The following is a 25566-nucleotide window of genomic DNA, read 5'->3' as shown; positions in this document are numbered from 1 at the left end:
GTGTCTGACTCTCTGCGACCCCATGGACTGTAGCTTACTATGCTCCTCCATCCATGGGATTTTCCAGGCAAGAGTACTGGAGTGGCTTGCCATTTCCTTCTCCAGAGGATCTTCCTGACCCAGGGATCAAACCCAGGTCTCCTGCACTGTAGGCAGACGCTTTACCATCTGAGCCACCATGGAAGTAAAGATACACTTAAATAGATTTATCATCCCAGTACTTACTGAAGACGCACTTCATTAAATACTTGTGACCTTAGGAAAAGATAGTCAGTTGGCATGTTACATAGGTCAGAGTTTTCTCTACTTGAATGAGAATTACATACATTTAATTAGATCTTTAAAACATAGAATTGAATATAGCAACTCAAGAATTTGCAGATATATTTACAAATAGAAAAGCATTGTATCAGATGTATTTCATTATAGAAATACAGTATTAAATTTTTAGGTATCAGGTCAACTTTAATAACTAGCATTATGATAAACAGAGTCAGGAATGCAGAAAGCATCAGTATGGGTACCTACCCTCATTCAAGTTTACAATATTGTTACTTCTCAGCGAGTTTTATCGCCGCTCTACTTTAGTTACCCACTACTGCTCACCATCACTTAGTATGCTTCTTCTGTAATCATTAGTTCAGGTATACCTCTGTTTGACCAGGATGAGGAAGGATTAGTTTCAGCACAGTTCTAGACCTTCAGAAACGGTATTAGTGAGCCAAAGAGAATATAGGAGAGGGAAGTGTGACCTTTTGTGGGGAGACTTCAAATTTTTGCCCAGAGCTTGTCTTTTGTTCTAGGAGTGGGACAAAATACTAATTCTTCTTACTTATATAGATTACTTATAGATTTGGTGACTGTATTTTCCAAACCAGAGTATCTTCTAAAGAGAGATGGGTTTTTTGTTTTGGTTTCTGTTTGCTTGAGGTTTTGTTAATCTATTCAGAAATATGAGACCATCATGGAATAAGTTTGCATGCCAAATATTAGAATGTCACTATATGGCTTATGGAGACAATAGATGTCTCAAGATATTTCTGAATTCAAATATTCAAATTTAAAAGATTAAACTATCCGAACCCCAGTTACCGGAACTCAGTTTAGTTACTTACATCTGAGTTTGGAAAGGCTTCATTGATAAAACTTAGTGAAGTGAAGTCGCTCAGTCGTGTCCGACTCTTTGCGACCCCATGGACTGTAGCCTATCGAGCTCTTCCGTCCATGGGATTTTCCAGGCAAGAGTGCTGGAGTGGATTGCCATTTCCTTCTCCAGGGGATCTTCCCCACCCAGGAATCAAACCTGGGTCTCTGGCATTGCAAGCATACGCTTTACCGTCTGAGCCACCAGGGAAGCCCTGGTCTTTAAATTGTGTGGCTCAAATAAGTAAAACAGACATTTAAAGATGAACAGATAATTAATGAGGAATGGTTTGATTAGGGATACTTTCTTAGATGACCTGGGCTTTAGTAGACAAAAGAAGGAATGAAAAATGAAAGTAGAGGTCTTTAGAGGAAAAGAAAAAGGAATGAAGATTGTTTGTGAAATAGTGCTGAGACAGGGTAAGAACACCTGACCAGAACAGAAGATGAGGATTGAATATATATATAGAGAGAGATGGTGATTTCACCTATCAGAGAAGGGATTGAGATCATGTGATGAACTCTCCTATAAAATCTCATTCATCCGAACATACCACATTATCCCTACTTATGTTAATATTTGACTTCTCATACTTTTAGTCTCAAGATGTTTTTTTGAAAATAGTTTTTTTCTGTATGTATTTGTATCATACTTTTGCTTTCAAATCTTTGTTTCTGTTCAAAAGGGTTTTTATTTTTGAAGTTCATGTATCAAATTTAGTATTCCACTGGCATGCAGAAAGCTGTTATCTTTCTACATCCATTGATTACTGTGACATCTGACTTTCAGTCTTCTGTATTTGCTCTAAACCCTAAAATCATTCATGTTGACTTTATTTTTGATGAGGATAACCTATCAAGCTGTATAACCTCACAGTTCATCTAGTTCTTAATAATGATTCCCACCTTTCTCTGCTTCAGAAATCATCTATGGCATATTCAACATTTTTTGGTGAGGTTTCTTTTTTTGGCTGCCCCAGACAGCTTGCATATATGCTCACTCAGTCATGTCTGACTCTTTGTGACCTCATGGACTGTAGCCCACCAGGCTCTTCTGTCCATGGGGTTTTCCAGGCAGGAATACTGGAGTGGGTTCCCATTTCCTTCTCTAGGGGATCTTCCTGACCCAGGCATTGAACCCGAGTCTCTGGCGTCTTCTGCATTGGCAAGAACATTCTTTACTACTGTGCCATCTGGGAAGCCCTGTGCCATGTGGCTTGCAGAATATTAATTCTTTGATAGGGAATTGAACCCATACCCCTTGCAGTGAAAGTGCAGAGTCCTAACCATTGGGCTGCCAGGGAAGTCCCACTGGCCAGGTTTATTAAGGTATAATTTACAGAGTATAGTTCTGACACACTAAGAGTTGGCTAACCAACTCCTCAGCATTCAGTATATACAACAGTTCCACCATACTCAAAAGTTATTTTATGCCCTCTGATAGTTACCTCCTTACCCACTCCCAGGCACTAAGGACCATTGATCTGGTTTTGACCCTATAGTTTTGCTAGTTCCAGTGTGTTATATAAATGGAATCATATAGTATGTACTTTTGGTTCTAGCTTCCTTCACATAATGATATACATTTGAGATATATTCATGTTGATGCATGTATCAATAGTTTATTCCTTTTGCTTCATAGTGTTATTTTATATCAGTTTATCCATTCAGCAGTGGAAGGACACTGGGTAGCTGTGAATGAAACTCTACAAAACTTGTGTACAGGTTTTTGTATGAACATAGTTTTCATTTCTGTTGGTTAAATATCTAGCAGTAAGATTGTTGGATCATGTGGTGGTGTGTGTTTAGCTTATTAGAAATTTGTTTTCCAAAGTAGTTGTGCCACTTGGCATTCCATCCTGTAGTTTATGAGAAATCCAATTGCTGTGCATCCTTACTAGCATGTGATACTAGCCACATGATACCTACATTCTAGTAGGTATGTAGTGATGTTTTGTTGGGTTTTTAATTTGCATATCAATGATAAATGTAAGTACTTTTCATATGCTAATTTGCCGTACCTTTGTCTGCTATGGTGATGTGTCTGTTACCCTTTTTAAAAAAATTTGAGGGGTTTTTTCAAGAGTTTTTATACTTTCTATATATAAATTTTTTATCAAATATGTTACTTGCAAAAATTTTACATGTGCTGTTAACCAGTATTGCTACTATTTTTACTTTGGTCAGTTATCTTTTAGAGCAATCAAAACTGGGAAACTACGTTTTTAAAGATTAAAGTATAGTTGATTTGCATTATGGTGCTGATTTCAGGTCTACAGCAAAGTGATTCAGATGCGTGCATATGTGTGTTTATGCATATATTCAGATTCTTTCCATTATAGAGTATTCCAAGATACTGAATATGGTTCCCTGTACTATACAGGAAATCCTTGTTGTTTATTTTATACATAGTAGTGTGTTTCTCTTTATCTCATACTCCTAATATATCCCTCCCCCTTTCCCCTTACCATAAGTTTGTTTTCTATGTGTTTGAGTCTCTTTCTGTTTTGTAAATAAACTTATTTGTATTATTTTAAAGATTTCATACTTAAATGACACCATGTGATATTTATCTTTCTCATCCGACTTGCTTATGATTGTCTCGAGGTCCATCCGTGTACTGCAAATGGCAGTATTTTATTCTTTATTCCTGTGAGAGTGTGTGTGTGTGTGTGTGTGTGTGTGTGTGTGTGTGTGTGTGTTTACCACATCTTTACCCATTCATCTGTTGATAGACACATAAGTTGCTTGCCTTGTCTTGGATGTTTTAAATAGTACTGCTATGAACATTGGGGTGCATGTATCTTTTCAAACTGAGTTCTCATCTTACCCAGATATATGTCCAGGAGTAGGATTGCTGGATCATATGGTTGCTCTACTTGTAGTTTTTTAAGGAACCTCCATACTGTTTTCCATGTGTGTGTGTGTTTTTTTTTTTGAACTGAAATTCTTTCATCTAATATGCATTTGTGAAGGCACCTGTATTATAGGATGAAAAATGATGTTTATGTATTGAAAAAGAGGAGAAATTCTGACAGAACACCATATAAGGTTTAGCCCCAAAGGGGAAACATGGTTTAAATAATTAAAATGGCCACTTAATTTTTGTTTTTTCCTCCCAGAAATGTAAGTAGTTAAGAGTTTGGATTATGAAAATATTACTTCTTTTACTTGATCTCTTTTTTAGCAAAGTTTCTTTTTAGTATTGCTCTATCTTAACACTAATCAGGAAGATCAGTTGACTTGGAACTATGAACCAAACAATACATTTATGAACCTCACTGAATCAGCCTAGAAAAACTGACTTTTGAAGGTACTAAAGCACCTGCCAAGATGCAGCATACACAGCTTTCCAGGTTGTGTTGGCCATTTGTAGAATTGTCAGTTTAGGTCTCCTGCTCATTTTTTGATAGGGTTTTAGTTTTTTTGTTATTAAATTGTGTGAGTTGTTTTTATACTTTAGAAATTAAGCCCTTCTCAGTCACAGGATTTGCAAATATTTTCTTACACTCTGTAGGTTGTCTTTGCATTTTGTTTGTGGTTTGCTATGCAAAAGCTTTCAAGTTTGATTTGGTCCCCTCAAATGGGAAATTTTCTTTTACATTTCTTTTTATCTTTATCCTTTTGGGGGAATCTTCATTTCTTTCTGTAGATCCAAATGTCTGGGTTGTAATATATTCTTCTGCCTGAAGAATTTTCTTTCACATTTCTTGTAGTGCAGGTCTTCTGGTAATCTCTCAGTTTTTGTCGGTCTGAAATGTTTTTATTTCACCTTTATTTTTGAAGGATATTTTTGTTATGTACAAAATTCTGGGTTGATAGTTTCAGCACTTGCAAGGTGTCATTCCATTGTCTTCTGTGTTGCAGAGTTTTGGATGTGAAGCATGCTGTAATTCTCATCTTTATTCTTGTGTATGTAGGGTGTTTCCAGTTCTGTTTAACATTTAGTGGAGGCCTTAGGCAAAATAATAAAATTAAAGAGCGGGGAAGCACAGTGATTTGAAAGGACTTACAGTTGTAGTTTTCCATAGGCATTTGTATATAATAATATAAGAGAATCCACAGGTATATTATTAAAACAATCGGAAGAGTATAATAAGTTTACTGGGTATAATTTGGCTACATCTATATGGAAAAGCAGAGATATTACTTAGCCAACAAAGGTCCGTTTAGTCAAGGCTATGGTTTTTCCAGTGGTCATGTATGGATGTGAGAGTAGGACTGTGAAGAAAGCTGAGCGCCGAAGAATTGATGCTTTTGAGCTGTGGTGTTGGAGAAGACTCTTGAGAGTCCCTTGGACTACAAGGAGGTCCAAGCAGTCCATTCTAAAGGAGATCAATCCTGGGTGTTCTTTGGAAGGAATGATGCTAAAGCTGAAACTCCTGTACTTTGGCCACCTCAAGGGAAGGGTTGACTTGTAGGAAAAGACTCTGATGCTGGGAGGGACTGGGGGCAGGAGGAGAAGGGGACGACAGAGGATGAGATGGCTGGATGGGATGACCGACTCGATGGACATGAGTTTGAGTGAACTCCAGGAGATGGTGATGGACAGAGGGGCCTGGCGTGCTGCGATTCATGGGGTCGCAAAGAGTCGGACACAACTGAGCGACTGAACTGAACTGATAAACAAGTTTTTTTTTTTTTTCTTTTGAGTTGACCTTTTTAGTTGTTAATAGAAACTATAAGCAAGAGTAGCTCTAATAAATGATGTGTTGAACTTATGTTAAGAAAGTCATTGAGTGATACCAAGAATATTTTTTAAAATCATCAAATGGTAATGTGAGTGCCGAAGAATTGATGCTTTTGAACTGTGGTGTTGAAGAAGACTCTTGAGAGTCCCTTGGACTACAAGGAGATCCAACCAGTCCATTCTAAAGGAGATCAGCCCTGGGTGTTTTTAACACATTGTGGTATTCACTTAGGAGTAGACAAATAAAGAGCCTAAAAACAGATACAACAAAGATTGATAAATTGTAACTAAAAAAAGTCACAAACCTTTGTGCTTCAGAAGACATCATTATGAAAGTGAAAAGACAACCCACTGACTTGTAGAAAATATTTGCAGATAGATCATATATCTGATAAGGACCCTATATCCATATGAGCTTTGTAGCTCAATAATGAAAAGGCAAATGACCCCAACTAAAAAATAAGCAGGTACTTCTCTGGTCCAGTGGTTGAGACTCTGTACTTCAAATGCGGGGGACATGGATTCAATCCCTGGTCTGGGTACTAGAATCTGAAACTGAATAAATACTTAAAAAAAAAAAATAAGCAAAGGATTTAATAGACATTTTACTGAAGAACATATGTGAATTACCAGTAATACAGTGTGCATGCTCAGTTGTGTCTCCCTCTTTGTGACCCTGTGGACTGTAGCCCACCAGGCTCCTCCGTCCATGGAATTTTCCAGGCAGAAATACTGGAGTGGGTTGCCATTTCCTACTCCAATAAGCACATAATAAGATGTTCAATATCATTAGTCACTAGGAAAATGAGATACTACTTCATACTCACCAAAATGGCTATAATTGAAAAAACAAGTGATAAGACTGGAGAAATACTAGTGTGAGTATAAAATGGTCTAGGTACTTTGCAGAACAGCTTGGTGGTTTCCTAAAATGTTAAACATAAAAGTACCGTATAGCCTAGAAATTTCATTTCTATGTGTACCTACCCAATAGAAACGAAAATATATGTCCAAAAATGTACATAGTAGCATTATTGACAATAAGCCAAAAAAGTAAAAACAGTCCATCAGCTATCACATGGATGTACAAATGTAGTGTGAAGAAATAATATGTGCTACAACATAAATGAACATCACAGACACTGAGATGATACCTGATGATAGTTTTAGTTTGTATTTTTCTAATAATGAGCTATGTTGAGCATTGTTTCATGTGTTTATTGACCGTCTATATGTCTGCTTTGAAGAAATGTCTATTTAGGTCTTCTACCCATTTTTTGATTGGTTGTTTTTCTTTTTTATATTGAGTTGCACGAGCTGCTTGTATACTTTGGAGATTAATCCTTTGTCAGTTGCTTTGTTTGCAAATATTTTCTCCCATTTTGAGGGTTGTCTTTTAGTCTGCTTTATGGTTTTCTTTGGTGTGCAAAAGCTCTTACAGGACTTTAGGACAAGGATAAACAGGACCATTTTATAATAATAATGAAATCAATTTACAAAGGAGACATAATGTTAAAAAAATATGCATCTAATATCAGAGATTCAAAATATAGGACATAAAAACTGATAAAACTTAAAGGAGAAAGATTAGAAAACCAATAGAAATATAGAAGACTTAAAGAACATTTTGTCAGCTGAGCCTAAATGACATTTATAGTACATTCCCCTCAACAACTGCAAATACACATTCTTTTCAAGTGTTCATGGAATATTCACCAACATAGTGTTTTATGCTACCTGGAAATCAAGTGTCAATAAATTTAAAATGATTGTAACCTAACAAAGCATGTTTTATGAACACAAGAAATTCAGTTGGGATTCAGTAACAGGTTTCTGTAAAATTCCCAAATATTTAGAAATAAAACAGTACATGATATAACCTGGGCACATAAGGCACCATAAGCGAAATTACATTTTTAACTTAATGAAAATGAAAAGATAATTTATCAGAGTTTATGAGATTGATCTAAATTAGTGAGTAATGAGAAATGTGTAGTTTCAGATGCTTTTATTAGAAAAGGACAAAAGTCACTTATCAGTGATCTAAGTTTTTACCTTAATAACCTAGAAAGATAAGTGCAAAGAAACGCTGGACTAGAAGAAACACAAGCTGGAATCAAGATTGCTGGGAGAAATATCAATAACCTCAGATATGCAGATGACACCACCCTTATGGCAGAATGTGAAGAGGAGCTAAAAAGCCTCCTGATGAAAGTGAAAGAGGAGAGTGAAAAAGTTGGCTTAAAGCTCAACATTCAGAAAACGAAGATCATGGCATCTGGTCCCATCACTTCATGGCAAATAGATGGGGAAACAGTGGTAATGGTGTCAGACTTTATTTTTCGGGGCTCCAAAATCACTGCAGATGGTGACTGCAGCCATGAAATTAAAAGACACTTACTCCTTGGAAGGAAAGTTATGATCAACCTAGATAGTATATTGAAAAGCAGAGACATTACTTTGCCGACTAAGGTCCATCTAGTCAAGGCTGTGGTTTTTCCAGTGATCATGTATGGATGTGAGAGTTGGACTGTGAAGAAAGCTGAGCACCGAAGAATTGATGCTTTGGAACTGTGGTGTTAGAGAAGACTCTTGAGAGTCCCTTGGACTGCAAGGAGATCCAACCAGTCCATTCTGAAGGAGATCAGCCCTGGGATTTCTTTGGAAGGAATGATGCTAACGCTGAAACTCCAGTACTTTGGCCGCCTCATGCAAAGAGTTGACTCATTGGAAAAGACTTTGATGCTGGGAGGGATTGGGGGCAGGAGAAGGGGACAGCAGAGTATGAGATGGCTGGATGGTATCACTGACTGGATGGATGTGAGTGTGAGTGAACTCCGGGAGTTGGTGATGGACAGGGATGCCTGGCGTGCTGCGGTTCATGGGGTCACAAACAGTCGGACATGACTGAGTGAGTGAACTGAACTGAGGGCAGAATAAAGTGATATAGAAAAATATGGACAATAAAATTACTGAAACCACAAGTGGTATTTTGAAAACATCAGTAAAACTGCTATAATTTTGGCCAGGGTGATCAATAAAAAAGTAGAGCAGGTAATTAAACTGATACAGAGAATGAAAGAGGGATATCACTGCAGATTGTACAGACAAGAAAAGGGTAGTATGAAAATCTTTTAAACAACTTTAGATGAATAAATTATAAGATACAAACAGCCAAAACTGATCAGTTAAGAAATACATAGCTTGAATAGGTTTCTGTTGAATTAAAAAGCAGCATTCATAATGTAAAACTTTGCTGAAAAGAAACCCAGGTCTGGTTTCCGGTTAGTGAATGGATACTACTCCATACAAACTCAGAAAATAGAAAAGGATGGTTCATTTTCCAGTTTGCTTTATGAAGCAAGTATAACTCTGTTGCCATAACAAAATAAAGATATTTCTATAGAAAGAATGCTTAAAATCATTATTCATTAAGAAATTCCAAATTGCTACAATTATACGCCCATACATATTTATTAGAGTGGCTAAAGTTAGAAAGATTGACAATGCTAAATGTTGATAAGGATGTGGTGCAACTGACTGTCATATTACTGGTGGGAATGTCAAAGAATACAGCTGTTTTGCAAAACAGCTGTTCAGTTCCTTAAAGTATTAACAACCAAAAAAATCTTACCACTCAGCCCAGAAATAACATTTTATTCAAGAGAAATGATGATGTTTATTCACAAAGACTTTCAAACACTCAAATGTCCATCAACATGAGATTTAATAAACAAGTTGTCCTGTATCCATAGAAAGTAAAAGTACTGTTAATACATGCAACAGTGTGGATAAATCTCATTAACAGTTTGCTGAGCAAAGGAAGCTCGACTCAAAACAATGTATGCTCTGATTCCATTTATATGCAGCTATAGAAAAGACAGTTCTAATGTATAATGACAGAAAATAGGTTAGTGTTTCTTTGGGCTTTGAGTTGTTTCAGAAAATTTACTCAGATGGCGCAAAGATACTATTTGAGTTGATAGAAATATTCTGTGCTTCATTATGTTTTTAATTAAATGAGAGTATGCATTTATCAACATTTATTGAACTTTATTGTTAAAAATCGGTCCATAGTATTTTATGACAATTTTATCTTTATAAAATTGACTGTAAAAAAATCAGAGGATGTGTTTGTCAGTTGATTGTGCAATAGATGGAATTTGTGAAGTGGAATATATATATATAGTAGAAGAAATTAACCAAATGCAGTTAAGAAAAGAGAAAAGTAAAATATAGGAGGGAGAGAGAGAAGCATGAAAGTATATTGAAATATATTCTGAGAACAACTTAGATACTTTTGATGGGAGTCTTAGGAAAGGTGTTAACAACAGGTATTCAATAAAGGAGGTGCTTAAGGCAGAGGGAAAATATTCCTAGATCAGTACTCTGAGATATGAGAAGTAATGAAGAGCAGAGACAGTGATAAATGTGTGCTCAAGCGTAAAAGAACATAATGTTTGGTGAAATACATAGAGCAATAGCATAAATTGGAAGGAAGTCTAAGTCATGGGAGGATGAATAAGGATCAGATTAATGTTAGACCTATATCCTAATTTCTCGGATCACATCAAAAAGAATAAAAATAGAAGGCATAATTTTCATACTGATAGAGGAAAAAGAAAATTAAGTGATAAATATTCAGTAAATTCCAAAGTTTACAAGAAAGATGAAAAATAGAAGCTTGATACAATAGAACAAAAACAGATAAGGAATTTAAACTCAAATATAAACTCTTCAAATCACTGAATTTTGGCAAAATGTCATAGTATTTTTTAAAAAATAGAAATTACATGTTACTCAGTGATACAGAAAGATTGTAGAGAAATAATTGAAAAAGACATTAGGCAGACAAAAATGTTTTATAAGTGTATAAAAAGGCCATTTAGTCAAATGCAAAAATCATTACTAGAAATAAAAAAGTTTGCTTCATAATTATATAAAGTTCTGTTCACCAGGATGATATAACAATTATAAAATTATAAGTACTTTATAACATAGCATCAAAAACTTGTAAAGCAGAATTTTGAAGAAATACAAAAGAAATAGACAAAGCCGCAATTTCATAGAAGATTGTACTAACTTTTCTCAACAATTGATAGAAAAAAACAGGCATGAAAACCCAAAACTGTATAAGGTGGATTAAAGAGCACAATGCTGCATCCAACAGTTTTAGAGTACACATTCTTTTCAAGCATATGTAGAGAATTTTCAAAAATTACGTGTTGACCATAAAAACAGTCTCAGAAAATTTCAAAGGATTGAAATCATGTTGGACATTTACTTTTACTACAGTATAATTAAGTTAGATATCTATGAAAAGGGTACACTGTATATTTGGAAATCTAAAAAGAAGTCATAATGGAAATTAGGAAATATTTAGATTGAATGGTGAGAAAATATGACATACTGAAAGTTGTGGAATGCAATTTATTAAATGGAAATCAACTTTAAATGCATATGTTAGAGAAAAAGGCTGAAAGTTAGTGAGCTAAAATCCATTTCAAGAAGAAAAGTAAGAGCAAAATAAAGGGGAGGAGGAACTAAAAACAGAAACAGGAATTAATGGGTAAGAAAACAAACATGCAATAGAGAAGATCAAGGAATCAAAAAAGAATTCTTTTTAAATATTAAAAAAGAGAAACTTAATGAGCTCAGCTGAAGAAAAAGAAAAATAAGTAACCAACATGTGGAATGAGAAGTAAAAAGGACATGACTGCCAATACTGTTGACATTAAGATAGAAACATAGAAAGAAATATCTTATGCAAATAAATTAGAAAATATAGTTGAAATGGGCAAGTTCCCAGAAAACTATGACTAATGTAAGAAATAGAATTTGTGAATAGTCCTTTATCACAGCCTGTCCCCAACCTTTCTGGCACCAGGGACCCATTTCATGGAAGACAGTTTTTCTATGGATGAGGCTGGGGTGGAGTGAATGGTTTCAGAATGATTAAGTGAATTACATTTATTGTGCACTTTATTTCTGTTGTTGTTGCATTGTGCTATATAATGAAATAATTATACAGCTCACCATAATGCAGAATCAGTGGGAGCCCTGAGCTTGTTTTCCTGAGCTCAGCTGATAATGTGAGTGAGTGATGGGTAACCGCTATAAATACAGATGAAGCTTTGCTCACTCACCCACCCGGCCACTCACTTCCTGCTGTGTGGCCTGGTTCCTAACAGGCCATGAACTGGTAGAGGTCCATTGCCCAGGGGTTGGGGACCCCTGCTTTAATGGTGAAATAAATTTGATCAGTGGTAAGTGCTTCAGAAAGACCTTATTCCCAGTTAACATCCCTGGCATATTAAATGTTCAAGCAAGGCATCCTATATTTCTTAATATTTTCTCAGAGAAGAGGAAAAGAAAGGACATTGCCACCCATCTTATGAGGGTAGTATAGCATTCATATAAATACTTGATCAAATACAAAGGAAATTTACAGACCAGGTTCATTAGTGACCACAGATGCCAAAATTTGAAAAGGCTAATCAAGAAACCCAGCAAATATATCTCATGGTAATGTTGGATTTTCCCAGGAATGGGAGTTTTATTCAATGTAATTCACTGTATCACTATATTAAGAGATTTAAGAAAGAATGACATGGTTATTTCAATAAATTCAAAATAAATTTGGTGAAAAGTCAAAGTGTTATTTATTCAGTCATGTCCAACTCTTTGCGACCCCATGGACTGTAGCCTACAAGGCTCCTTTGTCCGTGAAATTCTTCAGGCAAGAATACTGGAGTGGGTTGCTATTCACTTCTCCAGGGGATCTTCCTGACCTAGGAATCAAACCCAGATCTCATGCATTGCAGGTAGATTCTTTACTATCTGAGCTACCAGGGAAGTCATAGATTTTAAGAATTTAATTTGGAAAGTGAAAGTGTTAGTTTCGCAGTCATGTCCAACTCTTTGCAACCCTATAGACTGTAGCCCACCAGGCTCCTCTGTTCATCAGATTCTTCAGGCAAGAACACTGGAGTGGGTTGCCATTCCCTTTGCAGGGGATCTTCCTGACCCAGGGATCAAACCCGGGTCTCCTGCATTGTAGGCAGATTCTTTACCATCTGTCAGTTCAGTTCAGTTCAGTTCAGTTGCTCAGTCGTGTCTGACACTTTGCGACCCCATGAATTGCAGCATGCCAGGCCTCCCTGTCCATCACCATCTCCTGGAGTTCACTCAGACTCACGTCCATCAAGTCCGTGATGCCATCCAGCCATCTCATCCCGGGTCGTCCCGTTTTCTTCCTGCCCCCAATCTCTCCCAGCATCAGAGTCTTTTCCAATGAGTCAACTCTTCGCATGAGGTGGCCAAAGTACTGGAGCTTCAGCTTTAGCATCATTTCTTCCAAAGAAATCCCAGGATTGATCTCCTTCAGAATGGACTGGTTGGATCTCCTTGCAGTCCAAAGGACCCTCAAGAGTCTTCTCCAACACCACAGTTCAAATGCATCAATTCTTCGGCGCTCAGCCTTCTTCACAGTCCGACTCTCACATCCATACATGACCACAGGAAAAACCATAGCCTTGACTAGGCGGACCTTAGTCGGCAAAGTAACATCTCTGCTTTTGAATACACTATCTAGGTTGGTCATAACTTTTCTTCCAAGGAGTACGTGTCTTTTAATTTCATGGCTGCAATCACCATCTGCAGTGATTTTGGAGCCCCGAAAAATAAAGTCTGACACTGTTTCTACTGTTTCCCCATCTATTTGCCATGAAGTGATGGGACCAGATGCCATGATCTTCGTTTTCTGAATGTTGAGCTTTAAGCCAACTTTTTCACTCTCCTCTTTCACTTTCATCAAGAGGCTTTTTAGCTCCTCTTCACTTTCTGCCATAAGGGTGGTGTCATCTGCATATCTGAGGTTATTGATATTTCTCCCAGCAATCTTGATTCCAGCTTGTGTTTCTTCCAGTCTAGCGTTTCTCATGGTGTACTCTGCATAGAAGTTAAATAAGCAGGGTGACAATATACAGCCTTGACGTACTCCTTTTCCTATTTGGAACCAGTCTGTTGTTCCATGTCCAGTTCTAACTGTTGCTTCCTGACCTGCATACAGATTTCTCAAGAGGCAGGTCAGGTGGTCTGGTATTCCCATCTCTTTCAGAATTTTCCACAGTTTATTGTGATCCACACAGTCAAAGGCTTTGGCATAGTCATTAAAGCAGAAATAGATGTTTTTCTGGAACTCTCTTGCTTTTTCCATGATCCAGCAGATGTTGGCAATTTGATCTCTGGTTTCTCTGCCTTTTCTAAAACCAGCTTGAACATCAGGAAGTTCACGGTTCACATAATGCTGAAGTCTGGCTTAGAGAATTTTGAGCATTACTTTACTAGCATGTGAGATGAGTGCAATTGTGTGGTAGTTTGAGCATTCTTTGGCATTGCCTTTCTTTGGGATTGGAATGAAAACTGACCTTTTCCACTCCTGTGGCCACTGCTGAGTTTTCCAAACTTGATGGCATATTGAGTGCAGCAGTTTCAGAGCATCATCTTTCAGGATTTGAAATAGCTTCACTGGAATTCCATCACCTCCACTAGCTTTGTTCGTAGTGATGCTTTCTAAGACCCACTTGACTTCACATTCCAAGATGTCTGCTCTAGATTAGTGATCACATCATCATGATTATCTTGGTCGTGAAGATCTTTTTTGTACAGTTCTTCCATGTATTCTTGCCACCTCTTCTTAATATCTTCTGCTTCTGTTAGGTCCAGACCATTTCTGTCCTTTATTGAGCCCATCTTTGCATGAAATGTTCCCTTGGTATCTCTAATTTTCTTGAAGAGATCTCTAGTCTTTCCCATTCTGTTGTTTTCCTCTATTTCTTTGCATTGATCTCTGAGGAAGGCTTTCTTATCTCTTCTTGCTATTCTTTGGAACTCTGCATTCAGATGCTTATATCTTTGCTTTTTGCTTCTCTTCTTTTCACAGCTATTTGTAAGGCCTCCCCAGACAGCCATTTTGCTTTTTTGCATTTCTTTTCCATGGGGATGGTCTTGATCCCTGTCTCCTGTACAATGTCACGAACCTCATTCCATAGTTCATCAGGCCCTCTACCTATCAGATCTAGACCCTTAAATCTATTTCTCACTTCCACTGTATAATCATAAGGGATTTGATTTAGGTCATACCTGAATGGTCTAGCGGTTTTCCCTACTTTCTTCAATTTAAGTCTGAATTTGGCTCAATCATGAGTTCATGATCTGAGCCACATCAGCTCCTGGTCTTGTGTTTGTTGACTGTATAGAGCTTCTCCATCTTTGGCTGCAAAGAATATAATCAATCTGATTTTGGTGTTGACCATCTGGTGATGTCCATGTGTAGAGTCTTCTCCTGTGTTGTTGGAAGAGGGTGTTTGCTATGACCAGTGCATTTTCTTGGCAGCACTCTATTAGTCTTTGCCCTGCTTCATTCCACATTCCAAGGCCAAATTTGCCTGTTACTCCAAGAGATGACAAGGGTGAACGTCGACATTCTAGGAATCAGCGAACTAAAATGGACTGGAATGGGTGAATTTAAGTCAGATGACCATTACATCTACTACTGCGGGCAGGAATCCCTCAGAAGAAATGGAGTAGCTATCATGGTCAACAAAAGAGTTCGAAATGCAGTACTTGGATACAATCTCAAAAACGACAGAATGATCTCTGTTCATCTCCAAGGCAAACCATTCAATATCACAGTTATCCAAGTCTATGCCCCAACCAGTAACGCCGAAGAAACTGAAGTTGAACGGTTTTATGAAGACCTACAAGATCTTTTAGAACTAACACCCAGAAAAGATGTCCTTTTCATTATAGGGCACTAGAATGCAAAAGTAGGAAGTCAAGAAACACCTGGAGTAACAGGCAAATTTACTATCTATAGGTAAAGTCAAATTTGGTACTCAACTGTAAAAAATGAGAAAGAAGGAAATTTTGTCATTTGTGACAAGGTGGATGGACCTAGAAGGTATTGTGGTTTGTGAAATGAATCAGACAGAGCAAGACAAATACTGTATGTTTTCACTTATAAATGAAATCTAAAAACTAAAACCAGTCTAATTGATCACTGACAAATATAGCAAAAGAGAAACAGACTTACAGATAGAACAAACTAGTAGTTACCAGGGTAAGAGGTGTGAAAGAATGGGCAAAGTATGTGAAAGAGATTGAGAGGGACAAACTACTAGGTATGAAATAAATAAATTATAGGATTGTAATCTACAGCACAAGGAATATAGTCAGTATTTTATAATAGCTTTATATGGAGTATAGCCTATAAAAATATTGAATTACTGTGCTAAATACCTGGAATACAATATTGTAAGTCAAATATAAACTGATTGATTGATTTGATAAAATTTAGTATTTTTGCATGGCAGGGAAACCCTCCTAACAAGCTAGACATAGAATGAACTTCCTTAGTGTGATAAGCAGTATTTCTATTAAAACAACAAAGATACTTATTAATAATAAAATCTGGAATGCTTTCCCGTTTAGATTGGGTATAAGTCAACAATGCTCACTGCCGCCACCAATTTTCAACATTATATTGAGGTCCTAGATAAAACAGTGAGGCAAGAGCCAGAAACAAAAAATCTGTAAGGATTAAAAAAGGACAAAAAAAACACAACCTACCATTGTCTATAGATGATATATTTGTGTATGTAGAGCAGTAGTCATGTATGGATGGGAGAGTTGGACTATAAAGAAAGCTGAGCATCGAAGAATTGATGCTTTTGAACTGTGGTGTTGGAGAAGACTCTTGAGAGTCCCTTGGACTGCAAGGAGCTCAAACCAGTCAATCCTAAAGGGAATCAGTCCTGAATATTCATTGGAAGGACTGATGTTGAAGCTGAAACTCCAGTACTTTGGCCACCTCATGTGAAGAAGTGATTCATTGGGGAAGACCCTGATGCTGGGAAGGGTTGAAGGCAGAAGGGAGGAGGAGACGGCAGAGGATGAAATGGTTGGATGGCATCACCAACTCAATGGACATGAGTCTGAGTAAACTTTGGGAGTTGGTGATGGACAGGGAAGCCTGGCGTGCTGCAGTCCATGGGGTCGCAAAGAGTCGGACACGACTGAGCAACTTAGCTAAACTGAAGAGCATTTCCAGATAAATTATTGTAATTAGAGTTTAGCAATGTCTTCAGATACAAAGTCAATATACAAACATCAATTGTGTTTCTGTAAGCCCACAAAAAAGAAAACTTTTTAACTAAAGGTATTTAATTTAGCACCAATGCTATGCAATATGAATAAATATTAGCAAGCTATATTTAAGAATATTTAAGAATATATTTAAGAACATATTTATTTTTTGAAAAGTTGAGAAACCCAGTAGAACAAGAATGTAAGTCCCTGTTTGCCTTCTTTACAGACTTAAATCTAGGAAATATTCATTGTTTAAATTCAATATGCTTATCTAGGGAGGGCCTATACGGTTTGTCCAAATATCACAGAATAGTATCCTAAAGTAGTTGTTTGCGGTATTACTTTTGGAGTAAGTTGATCACAGAAAATGAATATGGTGTTAATAGAGATTTGGGGCTTGTTTCATCTGATTCTTTGTCTAATAGTAAGTATTTTCTGTAAGCATTCTTGAAAGCATTCTTGGGAGTTCATTCACTTTTCTACCTGAACTTTCCACTGTGGGAACTAGCTCTGAGTCATTTCACAGAAATTTTATTAAAGTACGTATTTACCAAGTAACGTGGTAGCTACCTAGGTTGGTAAAATTTAAGACATTAGTTCTAAGATGCATTGTTTCTTCATAATCTACTAAATTAAACAATGTTGTCTCTTTTTGACTGACATCATTGATTTTAACATGCATCTTGATTATAGAGGTTTTTGTTTTTTAAAAATATTTTATGATTTATGAAACATTCCTATAGAAATATTTCTACTCTTTTATAGTTTAAAAATAACTGCATAGGAAATCTACTTTATAGTTCATTTTTCAGGTCTATCATGCTGCAATTCAGTTTTTTTCCTTCATAATTTAACCATCCTTAAAGTAGTTACTTTTCTTGTTTTCCCAGTTATTTTGCCATCCTGGCTATTTTCTTCTGCATGTCTTATAGTTTGTCAGTAACCTTCCTAATACTGAATATGATACAGACTTCAAAAAGAAAATTATAAAATCTTAGTATATCCAGAAAGTAGTATACTCTATGAATTCATGAACTAGAGTTTTGTTAATAAGATTTTCAGTAATTTTTTCCTTAAAACGAGGCAAGATTGTTTTTTAATTTTTGCAAGTAGGTTTAAATTGTAAGAATTTAAATAGGTTTAAACTTTTCCCTTAAGGCAGAATTGTTTTATTTTTCGTAAGTAGGTTTAAATTGTAAGAAATTACAAGAATTTCTCCCTATTGACACTCATTTACTCACTTTTAAAATTGAAGTTGAAGATGCTACTTTTAAAAAAGTTAACATTTTTTTGTAACCAGTATAAACAGGATTGTAATACATGTATTTTCCAATTATTCTTTTCCTCTCTACAAAGTCATTGCAAAACAAACCTGCCCATTATTTTAACCTGGGAATGTTTCAAAATGACAAGTTTGTTTGTTTTAGAAGTGAATATTTACATTTGAATATTTATATATATATATATTTTTTACAATCATAATTCCTGGTAGTCATTGTGTGACTTTTTACTATGTTTTACATATTCCCAGTTCAGCTTAATTCATCTAAAGGGAAAATGACCCCTCATAGTATTTTAAAATTAGCAGATTCATGTCGAATGTGGCTTCCCAGTGGCACAGTGGTAAAGAATCCACCTGCCAGTGCAGGAGACGCAAGAGACATGGGTTTGATTCCTAGGTTGGGAAGATCGCCCTAGAGTAGGAAATGGCAACTCTCTCTAGTATTCTTGCCTGGAAAATTCCATGGACAGAGGAGCGTGGTGGGCTACTGTCCGTGAAGTCACAGAATCAGATGCAACTGAGTGTGTGCATGTTCACACACACACACACACACACTCACTCACTCGTAGAGTGTATGGGTAAGCTTTTTTAGTAGCTAATACACTTTTCTCTCTTTAATAACACAGGTTTTGAGAGTATTTTAGAAGGGCTTTATGGACCACGGCTACGAAGAGACCTCAGTTTATTTGAAGGTAATACTTCTTAAATTTTATTTAAAAATTTTAATCTTCAGTTCATTTTACAAGTGAAAAATAGTTGTTTTATACTAGCTTTATATTAAAATGAATTTGTGATCTTGTTTAATTAGAAAATACTTTTAAAATAAATGAGCCAAATATTATTTCTTTAATTATATAACGTTATTAATATTGTAACTTTAGTACACTATTTTAGTACAAAATAGAAAACAAAGCCTGGTTTTTAGCTTAATGATAAAATTTAACTTTTGTTATTTTAAACATTATGTTCCCTGACTTATTCTTAAAGAGAACTCAAAGGAATTCAATTAGATAATTACCTGTTATTACTTATGATATAGGCAGCCTGGAACTCAGATTTTTACTCTGAGGTATCCTGCTGTGTGTGTTCAGAGTTTTAATACTGTTGTTTATTATAGCCTCCTCTTCCAAACACTTTAGCATAAATCCTGGTAGAGAATTTTGATCTATGCTATAATTGCTGTGATATAGTTTAGGTTTTTTATTTCTTGCCTGGAAACAGAGCATTATGAGAGGACATTTTTGTAGACATTGAAATTTTATAGTATAGCTCATTCACAAAATGGGCAATGTTAGTGTAGACTTTCTTGTTTGATTTTGATGTAATTCTTTCTGAATGTCTTACCTGTTCAGTTTTATATGCTGACTCTGTTACCTTCTGTTCTCGTGGTACTTCCTACAAAGACCCAAGGTATTTTGTGCAAATAAATCTTTTGAGTTGAGGGAGAGATAGTGATGTTAGGAGCAATCAAAAGTTTCCACTCATCCTCTGTATCTCTCTCTCATTTTTTAATGTTGAGCAGAATAATTGAGTTATGAACCATGGAGCTGAAATCTGTATCAAAGACCATTTGTGCCAACCACCCATGTTCAGTCAGATGAATGATACCCATGCAGAATATGACTTTTAGGACGAAGACTCAAAACTGTTTTTGTTCTAGTGTTGTTTTTTTTTGTTGTTGTTGTTCTAGTGTTTTATCATTGTTATGGCTAAAATCTTTTTCTTTCTTTATTCATTTCTTATTTCATTTATCATAGTTTAATATAGCATTAAATATTTTTACCTGATATATTTATAGGCAACACTGGTTTTATTTTCACTTATTTTTCTGAGCATATAAATGAAGAAAGGAAAAAAATCTAAAACAACAAGTATTTAACATATGTTTGGTATTTCTTCAACCTTTCTTTTTAAACCTGCTGTCCTCGTTCAGATCAGAAACAGCATTATACTTAATTGCCTACTGATAACCCAAGATGCAACTTGTAACTTTTAAGCATCTTTAATTTATCTTTATATAATTACATAGGCATATATTTATGTTCCTTCAGAAATTAGTTGTTTAGTATATAAAGGGCAGAATGTCCTAATGAAATAAAGTCTTGTATTTTGTTTTAGACTAGTATTTCCTTAGTATACAAGTAACACATGTTCATTTTTAGAAACTAGAAAATACAAATAAATCTTAAATATACTCCTAGTTCCACAACCACATAGATAACCTTTAATATTTTTATATAAATTTAAAGTATATGTTTGGATGTGATTATCCATCTATTAAAGTAGTACATACTGTGTGTACAGTGTATATAGGTTTTTGTGCTTACTGATTTTGTTCACTAGTATATCATTTAGATAAATGAAGTTCTGTATCATCATTCTTAATGGCAGAAAAATATTACATCATATATCTGTGATAATTAATTTAGTGAATTATACCATCCCATTTTTTTCTTTCAATTCTGGTAGATCTTGTACTTTATATCTTCTTTTGTGCTTTATTTGATGGCAGGATTTATAAAATTAACTAAGCTGTGGAACTCAGTCTTTTTCTCAAACACAGGCACATATTGATGTTGGCCTTTTTCATCCTAAATGTTCTTTCTTCCAGGTTTCTTAGGTAAAATCTTCCTTCTTTTCTTTGCATTTTTGAATTCTTTTTTTTTTTAAAAAAGGCTTCTAATCAAAGTTGCAGACTTAAGAGGGATGATACTAATTACAGTAATAAATCTATATATGTGCAAGGGTAAAGAAAGACAGCCGTATTATATCTTGAAGGAAAGTTACAACAGTGCTGTCAAAGTGTAGAAGAGCCTTTAAAAAGGTTTGTGGAAGCTATCCACTATAGACGTCTCCAGCTTTTTTCTTATCCTCTTCTTAAATGTTTGCTTTCTTTGTTCTTATCATTGTTTAAAATGGCTTAATATTTAGATGTTAGGATTACCAAGTGTAGATATTTCTCGTTATACAAATCTAGATTCAGGAGACACATTAGATGAGTGTATGTTTTTATCTAAATCATTGGAAATCTGAACCTTTGTTATTCACTATCCAAAGCTCAGGTATCAGATTAATTGGTTAGCGTGGGATCCTTATATATTACTCTAAATTATTTTTTGTTATAAAATTAAATGCATAGTATTTTTAGTTTGTAATACATTTAAGTTAAATAGACTGCATTGCCAATTTGCTACTATTTTGTGGAAAAACATGTTCTAAATTTCATACTGCTACCTTAAAAGTCAACTCTGGTATACAGTGTGTTTTTAATGTAAAGGTTTTTATCATATATATTTGTATTTTGAGCAGTTCATATTTTATTTCTTGAAATCTGTTTAGAGTCGCCTCCAAATTGAATGGTTTTGAAAGAAACTTTTGAGTGTTCCTAATTTTTAATTTGTTGGAAACAGAAGTTCTAACTTTGTCTTCTTTGATCTCTTCTCACAACTTTTTGTCCTTCTGAGGAAAACATAACTGTTACTGCTTTTTGGAGTCAAGTCTCCAAAGAAACTTTGAATATTGTGAATTTTTTTGTACCCCCTGAAAAGCTCCCTATACTCTATGCCTCTTTTCTACCAACCCAAAACTCACTTGTTCTGCTATGACACGACTTCTAAGCAGAAATTCACCCTTGCTTTCTGCCTTAGTCAGTCCTTTCTCATGTCTTACCGGGAAACTAGTTTCTTTCATATGTAAGATTGTCTGATTTACTTGCCCTGACTATGGATATTTACTAATATGAGGAGAGTACAGTAGGCATGTGTAAATTGGCTTATAGATCCCGTTGATTTTTCTCTGGCTGTGCCCAAATTTCAAAGAGAAATTATGTCAGAGGGGTGCAAGTGATTGCATGTTGGCCGGATGCAGCCTATTGACTATTTTTGAATGGCCTGTGAGCTAAGAACGGTTTTTATGTTTCTAAATAGTTGAAAAAAATCAAAAGAAGATTTAATGTTTTGTGACATGTGGAAGCTATATGAAGTTCAAATTGAATGTCCAGTTAGTACAGTTTTATTGGAAACAGCCCCTCTCATTTGTTGATATATTGTCTGTGGCTACTTTTATACTTCAACAGTAGTTAAATGGTTCAACTCTATGACCTCCACAACCTAAAATATATATTCTCTGGCTGTTTATAGTAAAGGTTTGGTAATCCATGACTTATAACACTGACCAGCATATAATATTTTTGGCTTAATATCGTTTTCTCCCCCTAACTATTAGCACTATGATGATTGAGCAAACAAAACTACCTTTTAGATTTATTGGGTAACATATTTTGAATGCTTATTTTGTGTTAGAAACCGTGATGAGCAGTGAGGAAAGAAAAGTGAATACATAGGATCTCTGCCTACTAGGAACTCATAGCCTAGTATTAACTAAAAAATGAATAGTTTTTTAATATGAATTGATGATTATTTATATTAAACCAGAGAACCTAATACTATTTTATAGTTAGTTATATAAGCTATAGTAGCTTTTCTCAGTGTGTTCGCAAAGACTTATCCAAGTGTACAGGCATACCTCAGAGGTATTGCCAGTTCAGTTCCAGACCACTGCAATAAAGAGAGTAACAATAGAGTGAGTCTCATGAAATTTTGGTTTCCCAGTGCATGTAAACTTTTTGTTTTTTACAGTTGTGTTTACACTATACTGTAGTCTGTTGGGTGCAATAACATTATGTCTAAAAAGACATTGTGACTTTGTTAAAAAATACTTTATTGCTAAAATATGCTAACCATCTCTTGAACCTTTTGCAAGTCATAATTGTTTTGCTGGTAGAGGGTCTTGCATTAATGTTTATGGCTGCTGACTGATCAAGGTGGTGGTTGCTGTGGTGATTTCTTAAAATAAGACAACAATGAAGTCTGCCACACTGATTGTCTCTTCCTTTCACAATTTGTATCATTCATTGCTATTTGATAGCCTATTACTCACAATAGAACTTCTTTCAAAATTGGAGTCAGTCCTCTCAAAACCTTCCATTGCTTTATCAGCTAAGTTTATATGATGTTCTAAATCCTTTGTTGTCATTTCAACAATCTTCTGAGCATCTTCACCAGTAAATGCCATCTCAGGAAACCACTTTCTTTCCTCATTCATGAGAAGCACCTTTTTCTTACGCTAAAGAAGTTTTATCATGAGGTTGTAATAACTCAGTCACATTTTCACATTTCACTTCTAATTCCAGTTCTCTTGCTGTTGCCACCATGTCTGCAGCTGCTTTCTCCACTGAAGTGTGGAACCCTTCAAAGTCATCCATGAGGGTTGGAATCAGCTGCTTCAAAACTCCTGTTTATGTTGATATTTTGACCTCTCCCCTTGAATCATTGATGTTTTTCATGGTGAATGGTGATTCCTTTTCAAAAATTTTTGGTTTACTTTGCCCAGATCCATTAGAGGAATCACTGTCTATGGCAACTGTATGAAATGTTTTCCTTAAATAATAAGACTTGAAAGTGGAAATGATTCCCGATCCATGGGCTGCAGAATGGTTATTGTATTAGCAGATGAGAACAATATAACTCTCATTGTACACCTCCATTGGAGCTCTTGTGTGATCAGACGCATTATCAATAAGCAGTCACGTTTACATTTTGAAAGGAATTTTTTTATTCTGAGTAGTAGATCTCAACGGTGAGCTTAAAATATCCAGTAAACCATGTTGTCAACATCCAAGCTTTGTTGTCCCATTTATAGAGCACAGTTTGGCTTTAGGGTACTTAGTATTTTGGGGATGGTAAATGAGCATTGGCTTCAACTTTGGGTTATCAGCATCGTTAGACCCTAACGAAAGAGTCAGTCTGTCCTTTGAAGCTTTGAAGTCATGCATTGACTTCCCTGTTTAGCTATGAAAGTCATAGATGGCATCTTCTTCCAATATGAGGCTGTTTCGTCTATATTTAAAATCTATTGTTTACTGTGACCATCTTCATTCATTGTCTTAGGTAGATTTTCTGGCAAGCTTACTGTTTGATGTTATGCAGATGGCTGCCTTCCTTAAACGTTGTGAACCAATCTCTGCTGCTTCAGACTTGTGTGTCTTCTTCACCTCTCTCAGTCTTCATTGAATTGAAGGGAATTAGGTCCTTGCTCTGGATTAGGCTTTGGCTTAAGGGAATTTTTGGTTTTGGCTTAAGTCTTTGGTTTTGGCTTAAGAATACCCACTCTAGTATTCTTGGGCTTACTTTGTGGCTGAGCTGATAAAGGATCCGCCTGCAACGTGGGAGACCTGGGTTTGATCCCTGGGTTGAGAAGATCTTCTGGAGAAGGGAAAGGCTATCCACTCCAGTATTCTGGCCTGGAGAATTCCATGGACTATACAGTCCAAGGGATCACAAAGAATTGGACACGACGGAGCGACTTTACTTCTCTAAGGGAATATTGTGGCAGGCTACCCAGACCGCTAGAATTTTCTTCATATCAGAAATAAGACTGTTCTGGTTTCTTATCATTTATATGTTTACTTTTATTTTCCTTTAAGAACTTTTTCTTTGCATTCACAAATTGGCTGTTTGGCATACGTGGCCTAGCCTTCAGCTATCTCAACTTTATGCCTTCCTCACTAAGCTTAATCATTTCTAGCTCTTGATTTTAAAGTGAGAGACTTGCTATTCCTCGTTTCACTTGAACTTTTAGAGGTCATTGTAGGGTTATTAACTGGGCTGATTTCAATATTGTTGTGTTTCAGGGAATAAGGCCCAATGAGAAGGAGACAGATTGGGGACAGGCTATTTGGTGATATAGTCAGAACACTCATGTGAGGAATATACAGTGGAAAAAAAGACAGTCTCTTCTGCCAGTGGTAATGGGAAAGTTGAACAGCTGCATGTAAATCAGTGAAGTTAGAACATATCCTTACACCATACACAAAAATAAAGTCAGCTTGGCTTAAATACTTAAATATGAGAAATAATACCATAAAACTCCTAGAAAAGAACATACACAAAACATTCTCTGACATAAATCGTACTAATGTTTTCTTAGGCCAGTCTCCCAAGGCAATAGAAATAAAAGCAAAAATAAACAAATGGGGCCTAATCAAACTTAAAAACTTTTGTACAGCAAAAGAAACCATAAGCAAAATGAAAAAGACACCCTACAGAGTGGGAGAAAATATTTGCCATTATGTGCCCAACAATTAAACCCAACAAGGGTTTAATTTCCAAAATATACACACATCTCATACAACTCAACAACAACAAAAAACCAGATAACCCAATTGAAAAATGGGTAGTAGACCTAAATAGACATTTCTACAGAGAAGACATGCAGATGGCCAAAAGGCACATGAGAAGAT

General features: G+C 35.8%; 1 protein-coding gene across 1 annotated transcript in view; it reads left to right on the top strand.

Moving 5' to 3' along the window:
- LCORL (ligand dependent nuclear receptor corepressor like) overlaps positions 1-25566 on the top strand; it is a 147750-nt gene that overhangs the window by 33706 nt on the left and 88478 nt on the right. The window contains exon 2 of the mRNA XM_052641751.1: positions 18893-18958. Coding sequence (XP_052497711.1) covers positions 18893-18958 — 66 coding nt within the window. The remainder of the gene's footprint in view (positions 1-18892; positions 18959-25566) is intronic.

The sequence above is a fragment of the Budorcas taxicolor genome, chromosome 6, assembly GCF_023091745.1.
Source record: "Budorcas taxicolor isolate Tak-1 chromosome 6, Takin1.1, whole genome shotgun sequence".
NCBI classification, from domain to species: Eukaryota; Metazoa; Chordata; class Mammalia; order Artiodactyla; family Bovidae; genus Budorcas; species Budorcas taxicolor.
The sequence above is the reverse complement of the archived record's forward strand: the minus strand, read 5'-3'. Positions and strand labels throughout refer to the sequence as shown.